Source organism: Pelophylax lessonae (assembly GCF_965119305.1).
Source record: "Pelophylax lessonae genome assembly, chromosome: 13".
NCBI lineage: Eukaryota > Metazoa > Chordata > Amphibia > Anura > Ranidae > Pelophylax > Pelophylax lessonae.
In genome coordinates this window covers 148,996,622-149,022,359 of record NC_138780.1, presented here as the reverse complement: position 1 = coordinate 149,022,359, position 25,738 = coordinate 148,996,622, and the positions used below count along the sequence as shown (strand labels likewise).

Sequence of the window (25,738 nt, the reverse complement as noted above, 5' to 3'; positions counted from 1 at the left end):
TTTCATTTTTGGTGAGATACTCCCAATAGGAGCACTTCTAAAGGGTTGCAGGCCCAGCAACTTTCCTCTTTAGAGCCCTGCAGCTGCCTCAGCTGACAGATAATAATGAAACCACTCCCTATAGACCCACTTAGCACAGAGCCACAGAGGAACAAACAATGATTTCCTCAGAATAACAAAAGGTAGGAATCTGGAACAAAATTTGTTAAAATCCTTGTAATGTACAGAGATCACCCAGAGGGGAATGTTTTTTTTTTCTCAACAAAAGTGGAGTTACGCTTTAAATATTTGGTAAACTGTTCCCAGCATTGTCACTCAAAAATATTTGTATGTGGAATGGTTTTCCAAGGATTTTGAATTCAAACATTTTATTAGATGATTTAAAGACAATCGCAAGCTTTTCAACAGGGAAATATAGGTATTAAAGTTGTCCACACAGGGAGATAAACAAAAGTATGTGCTGCTGACAGTTCAGATCAGAATACTATTCCTCCTCTAAGGGATGAACTTTGGTGTAGCAATGAGGTTTAAGGTTAGAGGAAGCAAAAAGAGCCAACAACTGTATGGTCCGCCATAGCCAGGGGAGTAACAAGGACCAGGCATAACTTATGTAACTATGAGTAAGGTAACGAATGCACAATGTGAAAAAAGGAAAGGCATGGTGGCACTGCCTAAGGGTCCTTTCACATGATGCACCGTCCGGCGCAGTCCATTCTCTGCTCAGCGGGGATCGATCCGCTGATCCCCGCTGAGCACAGACAGGTGACAGCTCTCCTCTATGGGGGAATCAGATGAGAACGGACCTGCGGGTTTCCATCCATCCGGATTTCACGGACAGGATCTGAATTGGATAGCAGCGGGTGTCAGCGGAGATGTCTCCGCTGACATCCACCGCCCCATAGGGATGCATGGAGGATCCGATCAGGTCCGCCTAAAAAACTGACCGGGGGATCTGATCGGATCTTTTGTGTGAAAGGACCCTAAAGGTAAAATATCACATATGCAAAGCAAAAATGTGCTCAGGTGTGACCATACAAAAAATGTAATATGTAAATAGAAATAAAGTGCTAGGTGCTAATAAGTACGATAAAACCTAATTATACGATCTGATAAATGCAAAATACAGTGCTAAAAAATATTAAAACAGATCATAAATTGATGTGGTCATCAAATAATAAATATATAATAAAAATGCAAGTTAAGAAAATAAAACGTGTATCATCCAATAGTCCCAATATTTGTGCAAAGTGCAAAACCTTGTGCAAAAGTGATGAGTCTGGGTAGCAAATGAAATTCACTGCTAGGTAATCTCCTTCCATTGAAAGGGAAAGAACTTCTGTAACAGTTGATATGTGTTTGCTGATAGCGTAATATTCATGACTCTGGATTTAGTCAGAATAACTTCCAAGCTGGTGATACGAGCAAAAGAGCCCAGTAGAATGAGAAGGTTCCAGATGGAAGTTAGGGGCGACGTAACAAACGGTAGTTGTTACTAGGATTTTAATCATTCCCCACTCAACTCAAAGCTTGAAATAAAATAAATAAAAATCAGTAAATCTTTTGGCTGAGCAAAGATTCAAATCTCATACCATGCATAGGCTTGACTTTCAGCTGCCTTTAGTATGTAATGTTTATTTGTAACTCCCTCCTAGTTGAACACTTGGTTTGTTCTCTGAGTTATGCCTTCCTTGTACTGAATTTTCATTGAGTTTTGGAAGCTTAACTTCTGTAGGCAGTTACATTCCTATTCTTACATTTTTTTATTAATGGATTTAAGTGTTGTGCTAACACACATGACCTTTGGTGGGTAAAATGTCTTGCATACATTTAATTTAATGATGTTTTAACTGTTTGCCTGGTGTTATGGTTTAAATACACTGCATACTTGTGATTTTATACAACGTGCTTTTCACTGACCTGGTTTTATACACTGTACTGTACTCTTGTATACTGTACACTGACTTTATAGACTATGCTGTACATTATATACTGTAATGCAATCTACTTTGGTTCTTGAAAGGGGGCACACTTGCTACACTGGTGACCCCCCCATCTAAAGCAAAGAGAATGCATATTGCAGTTCAGTGAGATGTAACCAGCATATATTATGCATTGCTATCAGAAGGTCAGAGAATATGCCTTGGCTAATTTACCAGTGCACATAACTGTAAATGATTATTTCTCTAAACCAATGCAGTGGCAGGGGTATATGATGGGACGCCATAGACTGTGCAGTGGAGTAGAACTAGGAACATAATGTAGTTTGGAGTTATCATATCATCAAGAGTCTGTCATATACGGCATAGTTTATAAAGCCAAGCAGTGCAGATTATAAAGTGTACATACAGCACAATTTATATAGAGAAGCAAATGGTAGTATATAATTATCTCCGTGTATAGGGAGAAGGACAGTGTGAAGTAGATATAACACAGTGCAAAAGTATGCAATATACAAGTTTAGTGTATAAAACTTTTATTTTCTAGATTTCAATACAATCACCTGATAATAGAAATGCTTTAATCCTCCTGAATTCCCCCTATGCCCAAGACAGACATTATTTGCTAGTTAAAAACCAAAATAAATGTATGTATTTTTATCCTTTATAATAGGTGGCAGAGCGGGCCTTATACTATTGGAACAATGAATACATAATGAGTTTAATAGAAGAGAATTCGAATGTGATCCTTCCCATCATGTTTGCAAGCCTCTACAGGATTTCTAAAGAACACTGGAATCCGTAAGTGGAAATTGCTGCTTCTTGGTTAGAACTGCAGGTGCTGGAACAGTACTATAGTTCAGATGGCTTGCAATAGCTTGAGGTTTGTGGTCTTAGGAGTCCTGTCTAAACTTTTTCTTTACCATAATTTAAAGTTTAACTAAAGTCAAAACTTTTTCTTTAGTTTTGGTTAGCGTGGAGCGGAATTAGATCGCTTGTCAGATTTCTTTGCTGTCTGTGCCCTCATTAGGGAGATTCACCCTTCCTATTTGATTTGGTCCCCAAGGAATTCCCTCAATTTGCAGGGATGGTCTCTCACTTCCTATTTGGCTGTAGGACAGGATATGAAGGGAAATCTCTGCAAAGGGACACAAATGGTGAAAAAAAAATAACGAACGGGTTTTAATCCTCCCTTGCTCTATCCAAAAAAAAAGGTTTTGCCTATAATTCTACTTTAATGAGGCCCCACTGGGTTATTACACATTTGTTGCTTTAAAGCTAAATTCCAGACAGTTAATGATTTCTTATAAATATAACTATTAAACCGCATCTGAGCTGTGGAAGAGTGCAAATGACTCATCACTAGTTTTGCTGATTGTTTCCCTACTACTGATTTAGCATGTTGCCTTGTACTCAGTGCTGAGGCATGTTAGAGGAGAAGCAGGACTTGACCTGTTTATGTCAAACCCCCCCCCCCCCCCCCCTGATTGGTTATCTGATGGGAGAGAGCTTCATGCAGCAGTTGAAGAGATTCAGAAAGCACACATTTATATTGAATTAATGCAGGCTGGCTGAACGAAAAAAACTGAGTAATGTATGGCCAGCTTAGATCTTCAAAGTGTACTCATTGGTCCCATTTCAGGCAATTGTCAACAGAGCATGTCATGTTTCTCCTCATTTGTTTTCATGACCACTCTGAAATGTAGGGTGTCCCATGTTTTTCCTGTCTGCAAGACAATGGTTACCAGGACAAAAATGAGGGATCTCCACCTCAGGGACATAGACTGTAGTAAAAACTTGACAAAGTTTAACGGTTTTCCTTTCTATCCAAAAAAAAAAAAAATTGAATTTACGTACATTTTACGACCTGGACAGAGTTTGAGGCAGTCAAAGAATACAACCCTGTGTACTTAGTTATGACCAGTACTGTATATTAGTCTTTTGTTACATAAGGGGTTTTATTTAGTCCCTCAACCTGCTTCGAGCTCGTTTCATCCAAAAGCGTTTCATGAAATGCTTATTTGATGAATGGTATTTTCAATATATTCTTATCCACCTATAATGATTAAAGTGTTAAATTACTTTCTCTTCCGTTCATTGACAGATACTGCTCCATATTCTTTACCATAGGGTTATGCTGCCCTCTACAGGGCCGTCCTCAACTGGCATAATCCCCCTCTGCTTAGAGATACTCAGTTTTTGTTTGTCTAGTTCCAGGAGTAGGATCTAGTCTCCCTGCTGGGCCCTAGGTCCTGGTATTTTTGTTTTTTTGCTGTTTGTTTTTGAATTCTTTCAGTTTTTTCCTGTGAAGATCTTCTAGCAACTGCCGAGCTGAGCGACAGGCTGGACTATTGAAGTTCCAGTGGTCCCCTCAGCCCGGGCAGTGAGCGCACGCACACCATAGCTCCGTGCTCAGTTGGCTGCGACATAGCTCCACTGGACGGGGCTGGCCCGCGAGTTAACTGTCTAAAAAGGTCGCATACAGCCGGGTCTCTGCCTGAGTCGCAGCATTCCTTCTGGTCGACAGGTCCCCCCACTTCGGTGACTAGGAGGTTCCTGTCTTGGCAGTGTTACCCGCATTCTTTGCTGGATTGCTATGTAAGGGCCCCCTCCTCTCCTTCACTAGATGCAGGTGTACGGCACGAGTACTCCCTGGGCTGGTCGGTTCCTCCAGGGTTGTCCCCTCGCCAGCTGAGGATGGCCCACAGGGCATAGCCAAGCTTTTGTGTTGTCTGCCTAGTCGCTTTCCTGTAGAGGGCAGCATAACCCTATGGAAAATAAGCAGCTGATTTAGATTTTACGGTGAGTACAAAAATCCTGTTTCTTTCGTTCATTGATGGACACAGCTCCAGAATCTTCTTGACTATTGGGTTATACTGCCCCCTACAGGAATGGGACACTATGCAGAAAAAAACTTGACTACGCCTCCTGGGAGGTATACTCCCTCTCTTTGCTATAGGTAGGTTTTCTTTTTTTTTTTCTTTTGCCTAGTCAGGTGAAAGGACCTAGTTCCTTGCTGGGATCTCTCTGGTCCTGGCAATTTTTTCTTCTAGATAGATTTTTGAGGTCTGCACGCGAGCACGCTCCTAGCTGAGCTGGGACATAGCCCCACCGGACAGGGACTGGCCTGCGAGTTAAACGTCTTGCGAGGCCACATAGGACCGGGCCTCTGCTCGTGTTGCAGCTTTCCTCCTGGCTGACAGCCACCCGTTTCAATGGCGAGGAGATTCTGTCTGGAGCGCTGGTGGACACACTGATTGTGTCTGTGCATGAGACTTTAATAATGGAGAATGTATCTGTGATGCTCCTTTGGATGCAGGTCCCATGATTTCTACACCGTCTGTTTTGGCAGTGGTCCTTAGACGTGTTTTGTGGCTCAATAGTTGTTCTGCGGACCAGATCTCTAAAAAAGCCTTAACTGATCTTCCTTTTCAAGGAGATCGCCAGTTTGGAGCTACCCTGGATGACATCATTAAGAGTCTCACAGGGAGGAAGAGCACCTTTCTTCCGCAGGCTAGTAAGGGTAAGGAACCTCGTCGTGGATGTGGCCTGTCCTTGGCTCACAGGAAGTTCTATTTCTTTCAGTGACGGACAAAGCGCTCCATAAATCATAACTACTGGGTTATATTGCCTCCTCCAGGAGTAGGACTAGGCAGAACGGAAAACACTTGGTTACACCCATGGGCCGTCCTCAGCTTGGTATATAACCCCCCCCCCCCTCTGCTCTAGGTAATCAGTTTTTATCTGTCTAGTCAGGAGTAAGGACCTAGGCTCCCAGCTGTGATCTCTGGTCCTAGCAATTTTCTCCTTCCCTTACATTCTTTTTGTTTTTCTCTTGGGGGATCTACAAACTGCCGGGCTGGGCGACGGGCTGGATAATCTAGATCCAGTAGACCCCCCCCCCCCCCCCCCCCGCAGCTACGCGCTAGGTCGGCCACGACATAGCCTCACGGACAGAGGCTTGCCCCTGAGTAAAACGTCTTGCAAGGTCGCATATAACTGGGCTTGGGTCTCTTGGCCAACAACTCCCCTACTTCGGTGGCAAGGAGTTCTGTCTGGAGCGTTACCCGCCCCAATGGAAGGGTAAATACAGTACCCCCTCTCCCCTTTTGATGGTTTTCTTTGGGGTGGACGCGGGTAACTTCCAGGGATGGTCGGACCTGCCTGCATGTTCCCTCCTCCCATCCCTAAATCCCTCAGTGAGCTGGGCCTCCCCACTCTCTTCCCCCCCTGTCTGGACCTAGAGTCTGGTGGGGGTCCCAGGGCAGAGAATTCAGCATAAACCCCATGGAGTCCATTTGCATGGTAGTGGCGTGCCTACACTAAGGGGACTTTTTGGCCCCTATCGATATTGAGGACACATATCTTCTGCACATCCCTATTTACGCTGGACACCAGCGTTTTTTTTCGCTTCGCTGTAGGAGAGGAACATTATCAATTCAATGGCATTACCCTTTGGTCTCGCCTCCGCCCCCAGGGTCTTCACCAACGTGTTGGCTCCGGTATTGGCATTACTGTGACAGCGGGGAATTGCGGTCCTAGGATACCTGGACAATCTCATCTTAAGAGCATACTTCCACTCAGTTCTGGTGGGTGATCTGTAAATCACTGTACAGACTCTGCAAGAGTTCAGTTGGACCATCAATTTCAGAAAATCTGCTCTGGTTCCAGCCTCCAAAATGGTTTATCTGAAACTAACTTTGGACTTAGCCTCTGCAAGGGTGTTTCTTCCCCCCGGAAAAGCTGCAAAAAGTTGCAGAGGGGCGATTTGGTTGCTGTTATCCAGCACTCTGTCCTCATTTTGGACTTGCATGCGAGCTCTAGGCCTGATCGTGTCTACCTTTGGGGCGGTTCCTGTTGCTCAATTCCACACAAGACTTCTGCAAAGGGGTATTCTTGTCAGGTGGAACAAGGAACCAAAATCTTGCGTTTTGACTCAACCAAATCAGATTGTCCAAAGAATTGGTGGCTCCATTCCTTGGCCCTGCGTCAGGGCAAGCCCTTCCCTCCATTGTATTGGACCGTGGTATCCACGGATGCCAGCCTCTCTGGGTGGGGTGTACTTGGAAAGCTGTGTGTCCAGGTGACCTGGACTCTGAAAGAGTATGCTTGAGTCACTGGACAAATCGTCTGCAGGGTTGTCCAGTTCGGATTCAATCAGACAATGCCACAGCTGTGGTTTACATCCATCATCAGGGGGGCACGAAGAGTGTCCTGGCGGCCCGGGAGGTGCCCAAGATCTTAATATGGGCAAAAAATTGTTTCAGCCTTCTCCGCCATGCCTGGAGTGGAGAACTGGCAGGCGGATTACTTGAGTTGTTAGGTGTTGGATCAGGGGGAATGGTCCCTGCACCCGGAGGTGTTTCATCTGTTGTGTGTCCGGTGGGTGTAGACCTGTTAGTTTCTCGGCTCAACGAGAAGGTACAGAGGTTTGTAGCTGGGTCTCGGGATCCTCTGGCCGATGCCACAGACGCACTGGTGGCTCCTTTGGGTCAGTATCGGCTTATCTATGCGTTTTCCTTCACTGAAACTTCTGCAGAGGCTCCTGTGCTGAATAGAGGTGGAAGGGATTCCGGTCATTCTGGTGGCCCCAGACTGGCCTCGCCAGTCTTGATATGCAGATCTAGTAAGGTTGGTCGCCGATGCTCCTTGGAGACTTCCTCTCAGGGAAGATCTGTTGTCTCAAGGGCCGATCTTCCATCCTGCTTTATAGTCGCTGGCTTTAACATCGTGGCTGTTGAAAGCCAGGTTTTGAAGGATAGGGGTCTTTCTGACTCAGTGATTCCTACACCGTTGAAGGCTACAAAATCTACGTACGTGGAAATCGTACATCTCATGGTGTGAATCGATTAAGGTACATCCAGTGGCTAGGATATTGGCTTTCCTCCATAGAGGGGTTGAGCAGCAGTTGGCCTTGGGTACTATTAAAGGCCAGGTGTCGGCTTTGGTGCTTTAGCTATGCATTCTTTGATTCACACTTTTAATTTGGGGAGTTTGTCATGTGGCACCTCCGATACGGTCCCCGTTACCTCCGTGGGATCTTAACTTAGTACTGTCTGTTCTTTAAAAACCTCCCTTTAAAAACTTAGGGAGATTCCTCTGCTTACACTGTCACAGAAGGTAGCCTTTTTGGTGGCTATTACCTCTGTCCGCAGAGTGTCTGAATTGACAGCACTGTCCTGCCGTTCTCCTTCTCTGGTGGTCCACAGAGATTAAGTGGTACTTTGTTTCCTCCTAAGGTGGTTTCTGATTTCCATTGAATGAAAACATTGTGTTGCCTTCACTCTGTCCTTAGCCCAAGCATCCCAAGGAAAATGCCTTGCATTCTTTGGCTGTGATTCAGGCAATTAGGGTTTGCCTGGCGGCTACTGAGTCTTTCAGGAAATCAAACTCTCCTTTTGTCCTCATGGAACAACTTCTGAAGGCATTGGCTGCGTCTGCTGCGACCATATCTAGATGCATCGTGCAGACAGAGGTACAGGCGTCTTCACTTAAAGGTCAGGTTCTACCTTTCCCTGTGAAGGCGAATTCTGCTAGGGCGCGGAGTTCCTCTTAGGTCTTTTTCCATCAGGCGACAGTAATACAAGTTTGCAAGGTGGGAAACTTGGTCGTCTGTGCACACGTCCACTCAATTCTACAAAGTGGATGTGTTAGCATCCTTGGATGCTTCTTTTGGCTGCAAGGTTTTGCAGGCTGTTTTTTAAAAGAGCAATCTTTCTCTTTGAGGGTGTGTGTTGTTTCTAGGTGAGCTCCAGTTGTTCCTGGTTGAACGCCATGTTACCTAGTTGGTTAAGTTTAGCCTTTGGGGAATTGCGTTCTTTCTCTGCGTTTTTTTTTTTTCCCACCCCCTCATGCAAATACTGCTTTGGGACGTCCCATTGGGTAAGAAAAATATGGAGCTGTGTCTGTCAATGAACGATAGAGAAAACGAGTTTTGACTTACCGTAAAATCCTTTTCTCTGAAGTTCATTGACAGACGCAGCACCTGCCCCTCTGTTTCTGAGTGGGTTGGGGTTTTTTACTTCTGACACTGCTTGCAACAAAACTGAATCCTATAGCAGAGTGAGTGGATGAATGCCTTCAAGGACTGCCCCATAGGCGTAACGTTTTTTCCTGCCTAGTGTCCTACTCCTTTAGGGGGCAGCATAACCCAATGGTTAAGAAGAATATAGAGCTGCGTCTGTCAATGAACTTCAGAGAAAAGGATTTTTAAGGTAAGTCAAAAATCCAGTTTTTTTGACTTACTGTAAAATCCATTTCTCTGATGTTCATTGAGGGACACAGCACCCACCCTCTATGGAGCTGTATGGGGACCTGTAAAATAAAGCTGGCCTGAATGCTGCACATTACTTGCCTTGTTCAGAACTGGGCAGATGTGTTTTTGTTATTTTTATATTCAGTTCCAGCTCCTGCATATTCTACAGACTGTACACTTGACCTTGCACAGTGACCTGGGCACTTCTATAGAGTGTAATGGTCATACCCTGTGTACAGTGCCTTGAAAAAGTATTCCTACCCCTTGACATTTTCCACATTTGAACATGTTACAACCAAAAATGTAAATTTATTTTATTGGAATTTTATGTGATAGACCAACACAAAGTGGCACAATAATGCATTTGTATTCAGACCCCTTTACTCTGATACCCCTAACTAAAATCTAGTGGAACCAACTGCTTTTAGAAGTTCCCTAATTAGTAAAACAGTCCGCCTGTATGTAATTTAATCTCAGTATAAATACAGATGTTGTGTGAAGCCCTCAGAGGTGTGTTGGAGAACCTTAGTGAACAAACAGCATCATGGAAGGCTAAGGAACACACTGGACAGGTCAGGAAGTTTAAAGCAGGGTTAGGTTATAAAAAAAAAAAAATCCCAAGCTTTAGGCCCCTTTCACACTTGTGCAACCTAAAAGTTGTGCAATTTTGACTGGGCTTGAAGCAATGCCAGTGAATCTTCAGGTCTATGCAGGGCCCGGTCCTACGGTGGGTCCCGCTGGGTCCATTGGACCCATGCAGAACTTTGAGAGGGGCAACAAATTGATGGCCAAGATTTTATTTTTTTTCCCAGCAGTTTTGTGTCATCAGTTTGCGGCACGCTACAGGTGGCATTTCCCCATCTCACACTGCTGCCCGTAGTGCACAAAAATTAGTATAAGTGGAATGTTTCCTCCAGGGAACGTCCCTCACGTGATCGTGGTGTGCACAATGACATCAGCGCACTTCATCTCACGCAGGACAGGCTGGATCTTCTAGGGCGGTGGCCGTGGCAGAGACAGGAGGACAGACAAGTAGGTGTTTGGTGAAGCGGTCCGGTGGTGAGTTATGGAAGATAACAGTATATATAATATTTTCTACATTTTAGATTTATATAAAATAATGGATTTAGGAGCCTTTTGGTGTGTTTTTTTTTTTTTATGAGGTGGTGGGGGCAGCATTTCATTCTTGGGCCAGCCCTTGGTCTATGGACTTAAAACGCATCAGTCAGACCAAAGTATGCAGGGACTACTTTGGAGTCGCAGCGACTTGAAGTTGTACAGATATGAACGGTACTCATTGGAAATCATGGAGTATGACTTGTAATGCGACTTTGCAGTCCCAAGTCACAGAACAAGTCGCATGAGTGTGAAAGAGGTCTTAAACATCTCACGAGCACTGTTCAATCCATCATCCGAAAATGGAAAGATAATGGCACAACTACAACCCTACCAAGACATTGGCCGTCCACCTAAGCTGATAGGCAAGATAAAGAGAGCATTAATCCGAGAAGCAGCTAAGAGGCCCATGGTAACTCTGGAGGAGCTGCAGAGATCCAGAGCACAGGTGGGAGAATCTGTCCACAGGACAACTTTTAGTTGTGCACTCCACAAATCTGGCCTTTATGAAAGTGGCACATTGAAAGCCATTGTTGAAAGCAATAAGAAGTCCCTTTTGTGAGAAGCCATGTGGGGGACACAACAAATATGTGGAAGAAGGGGCTGTGGTCAGATGAGACCAAAACTCAACTTTTTGGCCTAAAATCCAAAGGCTATGTTTGGCAGAAAACGAACACTGCACATCACCCTGAGCACACCGTTTCCACCGTGATACATGGTGGTGGCAGCATCACGCTGTTGGGATACTTTTCTTTAGCAGAGACAGGGAAGCTGGTCAGAGTTGATGGGAAGATGGATAGAGCCAAATACAGGGCAATCTTAAAAGAAAACCTGTTAAAGGTAGTCTGAAAAAGACTTCAACTAGGGTGAAGGTTCACCTTCTAGCAGGACAACGACCCTAAACATACAGCCAGAGCTACAATGGAATGGCATAGATCAAAGCATATTGATGTGTTAGAATAGCCCAGTCAAAGTCCAGTTGAGAATATGGGGCAAGACTTGAAAATTGCTGTTTACAGATGCTCTCCATCCAATCTAATCGAGCATGATCTATTTTGCAAAGAAGAATTGGCAAAAATTTTACACTCTAGATATGCAAAGCTGGTAGAGACATACTCAAAAAGACTTGCAGCTGTAATTGCAGCAAAAGGTGGTTCTACAAAGTATTCACTCAAGGGGGCTGAATACAAATGCACGCCACACTTTATAGGTATTTATTTTTAAACCATTTTTTAAACCATTTATCATTTTTCTTCCAGTTCACAATTGTGTGCCACTTTGTGTTGGTCTGTGCTATAAAATCCCAATAAAATACATTTACATTTTTGGTTGTAACGTGATAAAATGTGGAACATTTCAAGGGGTATGAATACTTTTCAAGGCACTGTATGAATGCAGAACCACCATATTACTAATGTGCAACGTATTAAAGCCCTAGAGTCATACTATAAAAGGAGCTGTTGTATACATTTTTATTTTTATTTTTTTCTGCTTTTTTCACGTGCACAGTTGTGCTCAAATGTTTGCATGCCCTTGGAGAATTGCTAATCTCCTATACAGCATGTACCATTTTTAAAGAAAACCTGAATGAACAGGAAAAACACATTTCTTTCATTTCTTATGAGAATCCTATTGAACTGTAGGTCATAACAGAATGGCACAATGGCAACAAGTAAACAAATTAAATAACCCCTGTTCAAAAGCCTGCATGCCCTTAGTTCTTAATACTGTGTATTGCCCCTTTAGTATTAATGACAGCATGCAGTCTTTGGTAGTAGTTGTTTATGAGGCCCTAAATTCTAGCAAGTGGTATAGCTGCTCATACGTCTTGGCAAAATGCCTCCAAGTCATGCAAAGTCTTTGGTCATCTTGCATGAACTGCACATTTGAGATCTGCCCAGAGTGGTTCAATGATATTAAGGTCAAGAGACTGTGATTGCCACTCCAGAACCTTTTTCTTTTTTTGCTTAACCGCCGAAGGGACAACTTGACCTTATGTTTAAGGTCATCGTTGTGCTGGAAAGTTCAGTGGCGTCCCATGTGCAGCTTTCGTGCGGAAGAATGAAAATTGTTTTCCAGTATTTTCTGGTAACATGCTGTATCTTGCCATCAATTTTCACAAGATTCTCCCTGCCTTTAGAGCTCACGCCCCCTCAAATCATCAGTGAGGCACCAAAAATGCTTCACAGAGGGGGTGGTATTCTTGTCGCTATAGGCTTTGTTGACCCCTCTCCAAACATAGCTCTTATAATTGTGACCATAAGGCTCTATTTTCGTCTTGTCACTCCAAATTACAGTGTGCAAGAGGTGGTGATGCATGCCAAGGTGTTGGGCATATTGTAACCAGGCTTTTTTTTGGCTATGGCGCAGTAAAAGGTTTCTTTTTAGTAACTTGACCATGCAGCTTTTTTGTTCAAGTATCGTCATATTGTGCTCCTTGCAACAACCACACCATCTTTTTCCAGAGCAGCCTGTATTTCTCCCAAGGTCTCCTGAGGTTACCAAAGAAAAACATGATTTTTCTTTGCATCCAGAACAATTTATCAGGCAGTTATGGCTGCAGTCTTTCTTGCACTACCTGACCTTGGCTTGGTATCAAGAGATCTGTGAATTTTCCACTTAAGTGATTTAACCGTACAGACTGGCATATTCAAGGCTTTGGATATCTTTTTAAATCCTTTTCCATCTTTATAACATTTCATTCCCTTGTTATGCAGGTCTTTTGACAGTTCTTTTCTGCTAGCTGTGGCACAGTATCTAGCCTACTCAGTGCATCCACTACATGAGAGCTAAAAAAAATTGACTGTTTATACACAGACACTAATTGCAATTAAACATTTAATTGTCATGTGTCACCTTGTGTGTCTGTACAAAGGCCAAACATTCCAGGGTATGTAAACTTTTGATCTGGGCCATTTGGGTGATTTCTGTTATGATTTAAAGAGCCAAACTACTATGTAATATTAAATGGCTTTATATGACCATTTTCCTTAAATAAAAGACAGTTTCTTGGCATGAACAGTCATATTATCATTATCTGTGCCAAAACTTCACAATTACTGCCAGGGAATGCAACTTTTGAGCACAGCTGGTACCTATGATGACAAGGTGGGTGGGTAAGGCAAAAGTTCACTTACACTTTAACAGGTATCCCAGCCACATAGGAGGACCTTCATCATAACTGCTGCTTGGTCACAGCAGCTGAAAGTTTCATAAGTTACCTTGTGTACTTGTTAAGTCTTTGGAGCATGCATACATACCTGTGCATCATTTATTTGAAAGCACCTCAAGCAATACAGGAACACTATAGTAATCTGTTGTAATATTATACATCATTGGTTAGATGAAGTAAATACAAGTATTAGTATCTCAGTATATTACTTTAATTCTCTGTATTCCGTTTGTTCTTTCACCAGGGCTATCGTGGCTCTTGTCTACAATGTGTTAAAAGCGTTTATGGAGATGAACAGCACTTTGTTTGATGAACTGACCGCCACATACAAGTCAGATCGCCAGCGGTAACTTTTTATAACTTTTTGTTAGCACAGATAAAAGTTTAATTCCTTTTCTGTTCTTCAAAGTTTATCTTAACCCAAGAACAAAATGTAATATATTGCAGCTTATCAGTCTTTAGATCTGGTGGTTTTATTAGGGTTTCTTTTTTTTTTTTTTTTTTTTTTTTTTTAGTCAAGCCAAGTACATTTTCTGCAAGTACAAAACAATACCTGTTGATCCTGCCAGAAATGCAGTGCCTGTGTGACTTCCTGTGTACTGAATTTAAATCTCAAATAAAACTGTGAGCTAAAAAAAAACCTTTTCCCCCATGTTAACCCCTACATACTGACAGAATGCAAACATGCGGCCTCGGCTTCAGGGGGTTGTACCGGAGTGATGCCTGCAGCTAGAGGCATCACCCTGGACCGTTGTTTAGAGCCGACGGTCGGCTTTCTTGTAATAACAACCAATGTGGCTGGTTATTACCGGTAAACCCGAGCAACCAGCCAGTTCGTCCGCTGGCTGGCCGAAGATCCGAACAAAGCCTGATTCCGATGTAGAAACCCGGAAGTGATGTCATGACAGTCTTAAAGGTGCCAGATTTAAAAAAAAAAATACATCATTCGAAACAGCCAAACTTGGCAGCGAGAGGGGATGTCACTCCTGCCGCTCTGCCCGGGTCTCCTGTCCCACCGGGAGGCCAGAGTGACCAGCCGGCACATACGCCGAGTCTCCGATGTAGTAACCCGTAAGCAACGTCATGACATCACTTCCTGTACTGGAGCCTTAAAGGCGGATCGATCCACCTCTGTAACTCTAAACAGTTAGAACATCTTTAAAGTGTCGCCTATGGAGATTTAATACTGTAGTTTGTCGCCATTCCACGAGAGTGCGCACTTTTAAAGCATGACATGTTGGGTATCTACTCAGCAAAAACAAAAAATGGTCACTTCCTCCACCTATAACTGGTCTTTACAGCAAGGAGCATTGGAAGGCCAAAGGCATGTCAAATAAAACCAAAGAATTTCCAAGCACAACTTACCGACCAACCTGTCTTAACAGTATGCGCCAAAAACAGGTTTAGTAGCACACATTTACAAATGCATGCGTAAGCTGCAGGCCCCCCAGCAAGGCACCCTGTTACCTGCAGTCCCTACCTCTATCTTTTAAAGAGTCTCCACAGTGGAAGCACATGCATTCTGGATGGAGGACAGGTGTTACTCGTCGTAACATCATACAAAAAAAAAAAAATGGGTTTACTTTTTTTTTTTTTAAACGATTAACCACTTTAAGACCGGAAGATTTGACCCCCCTTCCTGACCAGGCCCTATTTTGCGATTCGGCACTGCGTTACTTTAACAGACAATTGCGCTGTCGTGCGATGCTGTACCCAAATAAAATTGATGTCCTTTTTTTCCACACAAATAGAGCTTTCTTTTGGTTTCTTTTTGATTACCTGTGCGATTTTTAATTTTTGCACTATAAACAAAAAAATAGCGACAATTTTGAAAAAAAAAATGTTTTTCACATTCTGCTATAGAACATTCCCAAAAAAAAATTAAAAAATCAAATTTTTTTAACATTTTAGGCTAATTTGTTTTCTGCTACATACATAAAAAAGCGTATTTTCATTGGTTTGGGCAAAAGTTATCGCGTTTACTAACTACGGGAAAGATTTGTCTTTTTTTTTTTACTAGTAATGGCGGCAATATGCGCTTTTTTACGGGACTGCCACATTGCGGGGGACAGATCGGACCCCTAACTGACATTTTTGACACTTTTGAGGGGACTAGTGACATTACTACAATAATCGGTGCTATAAATATGCACTGTTACTGTAATAATGACACTGGCAGGGAAGGGGTTAACCCTATGGGTGATGAAAGGGTTTTATGCCTTATGCATACTGACGTGTGTGTGTGGGGAGGGGGGGGGGGTTCTGTGACACAGAGATCGCAGGTTTAGCTATGCTGTCACTGAAAAGATCCGCCTGCTTTGTTTACATAAGCAGGCGGGTCTTCTCACACTTTCCCCAACGATCGAGGAAGGGAGAGGCGGCGATCCCTGCCTCTCCTCCTCCGGCCTGACTCCCGCTGTGTCTAAACCGCCGAGACCACTAGGAGTCCAGCGACGTAGGTCTACGTCGCTGGACCCAGGACTGCCGCAGTTGGGTTACAGTCGGCAAGTGGTTAATAAAAGTGTATTTCAAATTGCATTTGAAAGACCGCTTCGCAAAAACAGTGGAAAATAAAATATTGCAACGATAGCTTTTTTTTTCTCTAGAGTCTCGGCTAAAAATATTTATAGAATAATTGGAGGTTCTAAGTAATTTTCTAGCAAAAAATACTGATTTTAACTTGTTGGCAACAAATTTCAGAAAAACGCTTTGGCATGAAGGGGGTTAAGGAGATGAGAAGGGGGGTGGAGTGTTTTGTAGTTCACAACAAGAGCAGCCTAGGGTGACATAGATGCAGTGCAGTCAATGACCATTTGAACGTTGTCATTCTGGAACAGGTGTCTCTGGCAGATTCACCATGTAAAAAAAAATAAAGGAAACGGAAGCCTAATAAAAGAAAAAAATGCAGCCACATCATCTACAGTCTGTTAGGCTGCAATGTGGATACATGGTAAAGAGAAGATATCACCTTCTCAGTATTTTTTTTTTTTTTTTTTTTCTTCATACAGTACAGAACACAGGCTGGTTCAGAGATGACTGGGTTAGAGGTGTGTACCTTCAGATGGTTATACACTGACAGAGAAATAAAAAACTGAGGACACTCATAACTTCTTCCGCTCCTTGGAAACCCTCTGTTCTTTGATGGTATCTTTAGGTGCTGAATATCTCCTCTTCAATGAACATGATTTGTTATACTTACTGAATCCTTTACTGAATTTTTTTCATGCTGCTTTGTAGCCACAATGGCGTCTTCCAGATTGGTGCCCCACAATGAGAGATTTTGGGACTGTACCAGGACTCTGCCAAAGAGCGCATCAGCTCATAGGACCTCCTCGCTGAGGACGTATGCCCTTACAAAGTGGGTGAAGTCAGGAGTATGAAGCCTAGCATACACAAGCCTTAATGGCACTACACGAACACCCCCCACCACCACCAATTCCCCCTTCTGGAGTGGCGGCGCTATCACTTGGTGTGGGATGAGGTAAGCTGTGACTGGAGGGGGGAGAGAGAGCGCGCCACGGCGGCTCCATTTGCACAATGTGTGTGGTAAATGCCCTGGGGGGGGGGTCCCTGTCTAGGCCCCCCTTGCCGGACTTCAGTACCTGAAGGGTCCTGGGAGTCGCATGTCCGCCGCGTACCTTCCTGCCACAGTCTAGCTAAGGGAAGGAGCCTTGTCGCAAACATAGGCCCTCCTCTGCCCATGCAAAATCTATTTCTCTGTCGCTCATTGACAGACGTAGTCCTCCTTGATTAATATCAACTCGGGTTATACTGCCCTCTACAGGAGTAGGACTAGACAGGAAAGAAAACGTTCTGGCCACACCTTAGGGGCAGTCCCAGAGGGTATATCCTCTCACTTCCTGCTACAGGATATCAGTTTTTTTCTATCTAGTTAGGAGTAAGGACCTAAGTTCCTTGCTGGGATCTTTGGTCCTGGCAAGATTTTTTAGAAATACTTTTTTAGGCAGCTTTTCTTCTCCAGTGTTCCTGTGAGATCTTCAAGCAAGTACGCTGAAACTGGGCGACGGGCTGGATGTTGAGATCCAGTGGTCACCCCAGTTCAGCCTGCGAGCGCGTGCAGGCCCTAGCTCCGCGTTGGGTCGGCCGCGACATAGTCCCACTGGACGGGGACAGACCCTGCGAGTTAAACGTCTCGCCTGGACGCCAATGACCAACGGAGTCACGGCGTCCAGATTGGTCGACAGCCCCCCCACTCCGGTGGAGAGGGGTTCTGTCAGGAGTTGGCGCCCACCTGGTTCCGGTATGGTGAGTAAATGTTCCCCCTCTCCCCCTGTCAGGTTTGTTGGTGGACACGGGCCCCTCTCTGGGATGGATGGACGTGATCCTAACAGGTGTCATTAATCCCCCTCTTAAAAGCTTGGTTTGGGAGCTGACTATCTATAGTCACTATATGACACTATAAGGGAGATGACTGCGGTGGCAGACTGCTAAAAGGCATTACTATTAAGGTATAGAGGTATCTTACCTGACATAATGTGTATACAGGCCGATGCCTATGCCGGGATTACCGCATCCGCAGGTCGCCATCCTTCCATAAAGCCGGTCACCTCCGCAGGCCGCTCAGCCTCCCACAGGCCGCACTGGCCGAGCGCACACTCCCGTAGGCCGCACTGGCCGAGCGCACACCTCCCGCAGGCCGCTGCTACCTTACAAGCCGCCGCTATCCTCCACAGGCCGCCGCTATCCTCCACAGGCCGCCGCCATTTTCCCGCAGATCGCACGGGGCCACCATTTTGGCGTAGCCTCGTGTCTCTAGCATGGGGGCGGCCATGTTTGAGGTGACCAAACACCTCGAGGAGCAATTGGGAGGCGCCGGAAGGCGTGTAAAGGGGCGGAGCCGCCTCCTTTACCCGGGAAAGCAAGCCTAAAGACTTCCTGACTGTGTAACAGACAGTGCTGGAAGCAGGTTGTGTGGAAACTTCTGAGCATCAGGTGAGCCTTGGGGTCTCTCTCTCTCTCTCTCTCTCTCTCTCTCTCTCTCTCTCTCTCTCTCTCTCTCTCTCTGAGGGGTCCAAGCAGGTACACTGAGGGGCGCTATTGCGCTGGGGGACTAAGTAAAAAAAAAAAAAAAAAAAATGTTTTCTTGCAATTAAATTTTTGTGTTTACTGGCAAGTGTCTTGTTAATCATGAACCCTGCCACACATGTATCCCCACCTGATCCCCTCGAGGTGGCCGCAGGACCCTCCAGTGCCCCACTTGTGATGATGCATTATCATCAGTTTTGGAGTCTTTGGTATCCCGGGTGGAAGTAGCCTATCAGGGACGGGGGTCAAGAAAAGCGACCCCCGCCTACCCCTATTTCATCTGATACTTCAGATACGGTTTCTGAGCTGGTCATTGCAGCCCCTTTTCTGGGGTTGTTGTCTCAGGTACGGTCTCCTCAGACAGTGAGGAGGACGCTTCTGCCTCCGCCATAGCACAAGAAGCGTTGGTGGAGGCACTAGTTGTGTCTGTCCGGGAAACCTTAAATCTTGAGATTACACCGGCAGAGGTAGCTGAGACTGATATTCCTTTTTTGGTATTAGCAAGCCTACCAAAATGGCGAAGGGTTTCCCTTGCCCAAAGGGGGTCATCCGAAAACGAACCCCTGCTATTTCCAAACGCATTGCTAGGCGCTATCAGTTTGAGGTATCCCTCATTATAAGATGGACGGTACCACCAATAGTGGACTCACCGATTTCCAGACTAAATAAAGCCACTGTTATCCCGTTGGATTGACAGAATGGGCCCCCACCCATCTCTAGGGTGGGGGGACGTCTTCACCGGTTTCCGGATCCATGGCTTTCCAGAATCCCGGATAAAGGGGTTCGCGAGGTCATACGGTCGGGATACAAGATCGAGTTTCGATCACTTCCACCGGTGGGATTCTTCCCTTCCAATATTCGACATCCCCGGGTCGCTTAAAAAGCTTTGCGGGGGACAGCTTGATGCAACAGGGAGTGGTAGTTCCCATTCCTTGGAGAGTTTCAGGGGTTCTAGTCGAACCTGTTCACAATGCCCAGGAAAAAGGGCTAGGTGCATCCAACTCTGGTCTTGGGAGAGATGGAGTCCATCCGAACAGTGGTGGCCTCCCTGCATCAGGGGGACCTCCTGGCATCCATAGACATTTAGGATGCCTATCTTCATATCCCCATCTTCACAGGCTGGTTCCCACCAGGACACTGAACTATCTGGGCCTAATTTTGGATACATCCTTGGCAAGAGTGTTTCTCCATGCGGAGAAACTCCAAAAGATTCAGTCAATGATTCGGATGTTGCTGTCCGTCAACTGGCTGGGACTGATGGTCGCCTCCTCAGAGGCAGTACCGTTTGCCCAGTCTCATACCCGAATTCTCCGAGAGGAGATTCTTCTCAAATGGAATCGGAATCCCGATTTCCTGGACAATCGGATTCGATTGAGCGAGCGGACCAGGGAGGCTCTGGTGGCTTCGGTCTCCGATGCTCAGCCAGGGGAAGTCATTTCTTCTGATAAATTCCAGGTTACCGATAAATGTGTTGGAACTGAGAGCGATCAGACTTTGTCCGATTTACTGGACTGAGCAGCTCCAGGGCAGCCTGGTTCGGATCCAATCGGACTATGCCACGGTCATGACTTATGTCAATCACCAAGGGGCACCAAGAGTGCCCTGGCGGCCATAGAAGTGGCCAACATTCTTTATTGGGCGGAACAGTTGTTCCAGCTCTCTCCGCGATATTCATCCCGGGGGTGGACAGGCAGATTATCTCAGCCGTCAGATTCTGGATCAAGAGGAATAGTCTCTTCATCCAGAGGTATTTCACCAGCTGTCCCTTCATTGGGGCACCCCGGATATGGATCTGTTGGCATGTCGGCTCAACAGGGCTCGCGCCCGCGATCCTCTAGCGGACGCAGCAGACGCGCTGAGCGCCCCGTAGGGGCAGTATCAGCTACTGTATGTCTTTCCCCCCTCTCAGGTTACTGCTGAGATTTCTCCGCAGGATAGAGGTGGAGGGAACTCCAGTTATCCTGGTAATTCCGGGCTGGCCTCGTCAAGCCGGGTACGCCGACTTGGGCAGACTAGTCGCGGACGCTCCTTGGAGACTTCTTCTCAGGGAGGATTTGTGGTCTCAAGGACCGATCTTCCATCGTGCTTTACAGTAGCTGGCTTTAACGGCCTGGCCCTTGAGACCCAGGTACTGAAGGACAGAGGATTGTCAGCTTCAGTTATTCCTACTCTAATTAAAGCAAGGAAAGCCACTTCCAGCAAAGTCTATTATCGCACATGGAAGGCTTATATTGCGTGATGTGAATCGTTGGGTTTTCCCCCACGTACCTATTCGGTGACCTGAATCTTGGCTTTTCTGCAAAAGGGGGTTGAGCAGAAACTATCCTTGAGCAATATCAAGGGTCAGGTTTCAGCGTTAGCAATCTTCTTCCAGAAGCCTCTGGCTACTCATTCCTTGGTGCGGAATTTCATCCAGGGGGTGAGGCACTTGGCTCCACCAGTGCGCGCGCCCTTACCACCCTGGGATCTTAATTTGGTGTTGTCGGTTTTTCAGAAACCTCCTTTTGAAAATATCAGGGAGATTCTCTTGCTTACATTATCCCAGAAGGTGGCCTTCTTGGTGGCCATTACTTCTGCACGCAGGGTGTCAGAACCGGCCGCATTATCTTGTTGTTCACCAGATCTGGTGGTTCATAGGGATAAGGTGGTTCTTCGTCCGAATCCATCCTTCCTTCCTAAAGTGGTTTCAGAGTTTCATCTGAAATAAGAATATTGGGTTACCTTCCCTGTGTCCTAAGCCTAGCCATCCTTGGGAGGTTGCATTACACTCCTTGGATGTGGTTCGGACAATCGGGGTACACTTGACTACTACGAACTCGTTTCGTAAAACGGATTCACTTTTCGTGATCACGGATGACCCTAGAAAGGGGCTGCCTGTTTCTGCCGCGACCATGTCTAGATGGATTAGACAGATGGTGGTACAGGCTTATTCTATTAAGGGTCGGAATCCTCCGTTCCCTGTTAATGCGCACTCCACTCGAGCGCTCAGTACTTCCTGGGCCTACCGCCATCAGGCGTCAGTGGTCCAGGTTTGCAAGGCGGCTACCTGGTCGTCGGTGCATACCTTTACAAAATTTTATAAAGTTGATGTGATGGCATCGTCGGATGCCTCTTTTGGCCGCAACGTTATGCAGGCCGCAATTTGAGGAGACCGGTGGTCTACCTCGAGGGTTTTTTTCCGTTGCAATTTCAGTTGTCTCATCTTTTGATGAGCCTTTAAGACTTCTAGTCGGCACCGGTTGGGCCTTCTAGATTGGATTTTGATTTCCATTTTCCCACCCCTCATTTGTGGCACTGCTTTGGGACGTCCCGAGTTGATATTAATCAAGGAGGACTACGTCTGTCAATGAGCGACAGAGAAAAATGGATTTTTGTAAGATCTTACCGTAAAATCCTTTTCTCTTAAGCTCATTGACAGACGTAGTACTCGCCCCTCTGTTTTTGAGTTGGGTTGGGTTAAATTCTCTGACACTGCTTTGTGACATAACTGATATCCTGTAGCAGGAAGTGAGAGGATATACCCTCTGGGACTGCCCATAAGGTGTGGCCAGAACGTTTTCTTTCCTGTCTAGTCCTACTCCTGTAGAGGGCAGTATAACCCGAGTTGATATTAATCAAGGAGGACTACGTCTGTCAATGAGCTTAAGAGAAAAGGATTTTACGGTAAGATCTTACAAAAATCCATTTTTTGTGCTTCCGGGACTGATCGAGGAAATAGATTTTTCCAGTCTTCTGCGGGAGGTTCCAAGCAACCTTGGTCTGGTAAGCCTAGAGCTAGCGCCTCCGGATCCGCAGACAAGACCCCTTCAGCATGAAGGTCTTCCCTCATCCATGACTGGGGTGGGGGGACATCATTGCTGGTTTCTGGCCTCGTAGACCTCCTTCCTGTGCGATAAGGGGATCCACAAAATGATCTTTTTGGGGGTACCAAAGAAGGGGGGCATCGTTAGTCCGTTTCGGGGTTTTTAGGCCCTGAGTCTCCTTGTGCAGGTATAATTCCTACAAAGGTTTGGTTTGCGTCTGAACTCCCAAGGTCCCCCCTATCCCCGTCCAGGAAATTGAATCACCTGGGTCTGACTCTGGATTTAATGTTGACCAGGGTAGTCGTTCTTCTGGTCAAACATTAGAAACCACAGGCTGTGATTCGCTGGATGCTGTCACGCAGACAGTCTTCTCTCCCGACTTTCATAACGGTTCTGGGCCTGGAGGTGTCCACCTTCAAAGGTGGCTCTTTTGGCAGGTTTGGTTCAACAGGATACGAGGTTCGTGGCAAGGTCACAGATTCCTCTGGTAGACGCTGCAATCGTCCTAGTGCCACTGTGGGGCCAGTACCCTCCGCTTCTCAAGCTTCTTCCGTGCTTACTGCGAAGAAAAGAGGGAGAAGGTTTTCTGGACATTCAGGGAGCCCCTAAACGTCCCTTGGGGGCTATCTCTGAGAGGACCAGTTGTCCCAAGTTCTGAGCTTCCCTTCTGCTTTACAGTCGCTGGTTTTGATGGCTTGGCTGTTGAAAGCCAGGTACTGAGGGACAGAGGTGTGTCTGGATCAGTGATCCCTACTATGATGAAGGCGAGGAAGTAGACTTCTATCAAGATATATCATTATACGTGGAATGCGTTCATTTCTTGGGTTAAGTCAATTGGCACTCATCCTTGCTTCTTTTCTGTGCCTCAGGTTTTGGCCTTTCTTCAACGGGGTGTTGAGCAGAAGTTGGCCTTGAGTACCATCAAGGACCAGGTGTCTGCCTTGGCAATCTTTTTTCAGCAACCCCCTAGGCACGCACTCTTTAGTTCATACCTTCATTCAGGGAGTTCAACATGTGTTTCTGCCTGTACGGTCTCTTTTGCTGCCGTGGGATTTAAACTTAGTGCTCTGTTCTCCAGAAACCTCCATTTGAGAATATTCAGGAGATTCCCTTGCCTACGTTGTTCCAGAAGGTGGCATTCTTTGTGGTGATTACATCGGCCCATATGGTGTCGGAGTTGGCGGTATTATCCTGTTGTATTCCCTATTTGGTGGCCCATTGAGATAAGGTAGTTCTATGTCCCGAACTATCGTTCCTACCTAAGGTTGCCTAGGACTTTGGTTTGAGCGATTAGGTTGCATCTGGCAGCCACGGAGTCCTTTGAGGTCAGACTCCCTTTTTGTGGTTACACAAGGACCAAGGAAAGGGCTAGCCACTTCTTTAGCTTTCATCTCTAGATGGCTCAGCAGACGGTGACTTAGGCCTATTCTATTACAGGTCGGGTTTCTCCTTTCCCTTTCATGGCGCTTAGTACTTCTTGGGCCTTCCATCATCAAGAGTCTATATCTGTTTTGTAAGGTGGCCACTTGGTTGTCGGTGCATACTTTCACCAAATTCTACACCGTAGATATTTTGGTATCTGCGTATGCTTCTTTTGGTCGCAAGGTTTTGCAGGCTGCAGTTTAAGAGGGGCTGTGCCCTCTTGAGGGGTGTTTTTCTTTGAATTTTTATTTCAAATGGGGCTCGTGTGTCCTGGTTGAGCTCATGTGACCCGGTTAGGGCTCTTGTGTTTATTTGGGTTATTTTCCCCACCCCTCATTTTCCTTTTGGCACTGCTTTTTGGCATCCCTATAATCAGGATTAATGGAGCGCTGTGTCCGATGATGAACTAAAGAGAAAATAGGATTTTTGTACGTTAAATGCATTTCTGAGTTCGGACACAGCACCCACCCCTCTATGGAGTTTGGCTACTTCTAATATTGCTTGATACTAAACTGAATACCTATAGCAGAGGGGGGGTTCTATACCAGCTGAGGACAGACCATGGGCCAAGTTTTTTGTTTTGCCTAGTCCTACTCCTGCAGAAGGCCATATAATCCTATAGTCAGGATTAATGGAGCGCTGTGTGAACTAGGAGAAATGGATTTTACGGTGAGTACAAAAATCCCATTTCTTTTTCCTTCATTCACGGACAAAGCTCCTGATCTTATTAACCATTGGGTTATACTGCTCCCCACAGGAGTAAGACACTAGGCAAAAAAAAGTCTAGCTATGCCTATGGGCAGTTTCAGGGGGTATACGACCTCTCTCTGCTATAGGTGCTCAGTTTTTTTATCCTGTTTAGTCAGGAGTAAGGACCTAGTTCCTTGCTGGGATCTCTGGTCCTGGCATTTTTTTTCTTTAGGTAGATTTTTTTTTCTCCTGTTTTTTTCTTCCTGTGAGATGTACAGTCAACTGCTGGACTGAGCGACGCGGGCTGGATAATCTAGATTCAATGAACACCCCAGTCTAGCCAGCGTGTGCGTGCAGACCTCAGCGCTCTGCACAAGATCAGCCATGAAATAGCCCCACTGAAAGGGGGCTGGCCTGCGAGTTAATCGCCTCAGGAGGTCGCATACGATGGCCCGTGTTGCAGCGTTCTCCATCCCCCCCCCCATTCTCGCAGAGGGAAAAGTGCCTATCTCCCGCAGGCTACTAAGGGCAAGGACCTTCGTCAGCTCATAAGTTTTTTTTTTTTTTTTTGTCCCACAGGGTCGACTGACAAGGGATCGGAGCCCTTTGGGGCCTCCTCTGGAGGATCCAAGCAATATTGGTCTGTCAAGTCGAGAGCGGGCTTCTCCAGACCCGTGGACAAGGCCCCTTAGGATAAAGGTGTGCTCTCACCTATATCTGGGATGGGGGGATGTCTTTGCTGGTTCCTGGACCCGTGGACTCCCCTGGAACAAGACAAGTGGATCCTTGAGGTTATTCGGTCCAGCTACAAGATCGAGTTTCATTCTTACCCTCCGGTAAGGCTACTGTCCCCGGTCTGCTTTCTTTGGGGCAGTGCCAGACCTTTTACTTTAAAGGGTGATGGTCCTGGTTCAGACTTCGGAACGTTTTTAGGGGTTTTACTCAAACTTATTTACAGTCCCCAGGAAGGAAGGCAAAGTGCATCTAATTCTAGACCTCAAGGCATTGAACTGCTTTGTGCGGGTGCAGAAGTTCAGAATTGAATCTGTTTGCATGACAGTGGCTTCCCTGCATCAGGGGGATTTTCTTGCCTCCATCGACATCAATGACGCTTACCTTCACATTCCAATGTGTCGGTCTCCAGCTCTTCCTCTGCTTTGCCGTGGGAGAGGAGCATTATCTGTTTGTGGCGTTACCCTTTGGACTCTCCTCTGCTCCTGGGGTCTTCACAAAAGAGTTGGCCTTGGTGCTAGCAATGTTGCGCCGATGGGTGATCGCTGTACTGGGCTACTTGGAC

The 25,738-nt window shown here is 45.8% G+C and overlaps 1 protein-coding gene across 2 annotated transcripts in view; it reads left to right on the top strand.

The window, feature by feature from the left end:
* Nucleotides 1-25,738, top strand: part of PPP2R5E (protein phosphatase 2 regulatory subunit B'epsilon) — a 250,772-nt gene that overhangs the window by 198,272 nt on the left and 26,762 nt on the right. The window contains exons 12-13 of one of the 2 annotated variants that reach the window (XM_082275546.1): nt 2,611-2,738; nt 13,725-13,811. In XM_082275546.1, coding sequence (XP_082131672.1) covers nt 2,611-2,738; nt 13,725-13,811 — 215 coding nt within the window. Of the gene's footprint in view, nt 1-2,610; nt 2,739-13,724; nt 13,827-25,738 lie in introns of both variants that reach the window. The other variant, XM_082275545.1, reaches the window with a different exon arrangement.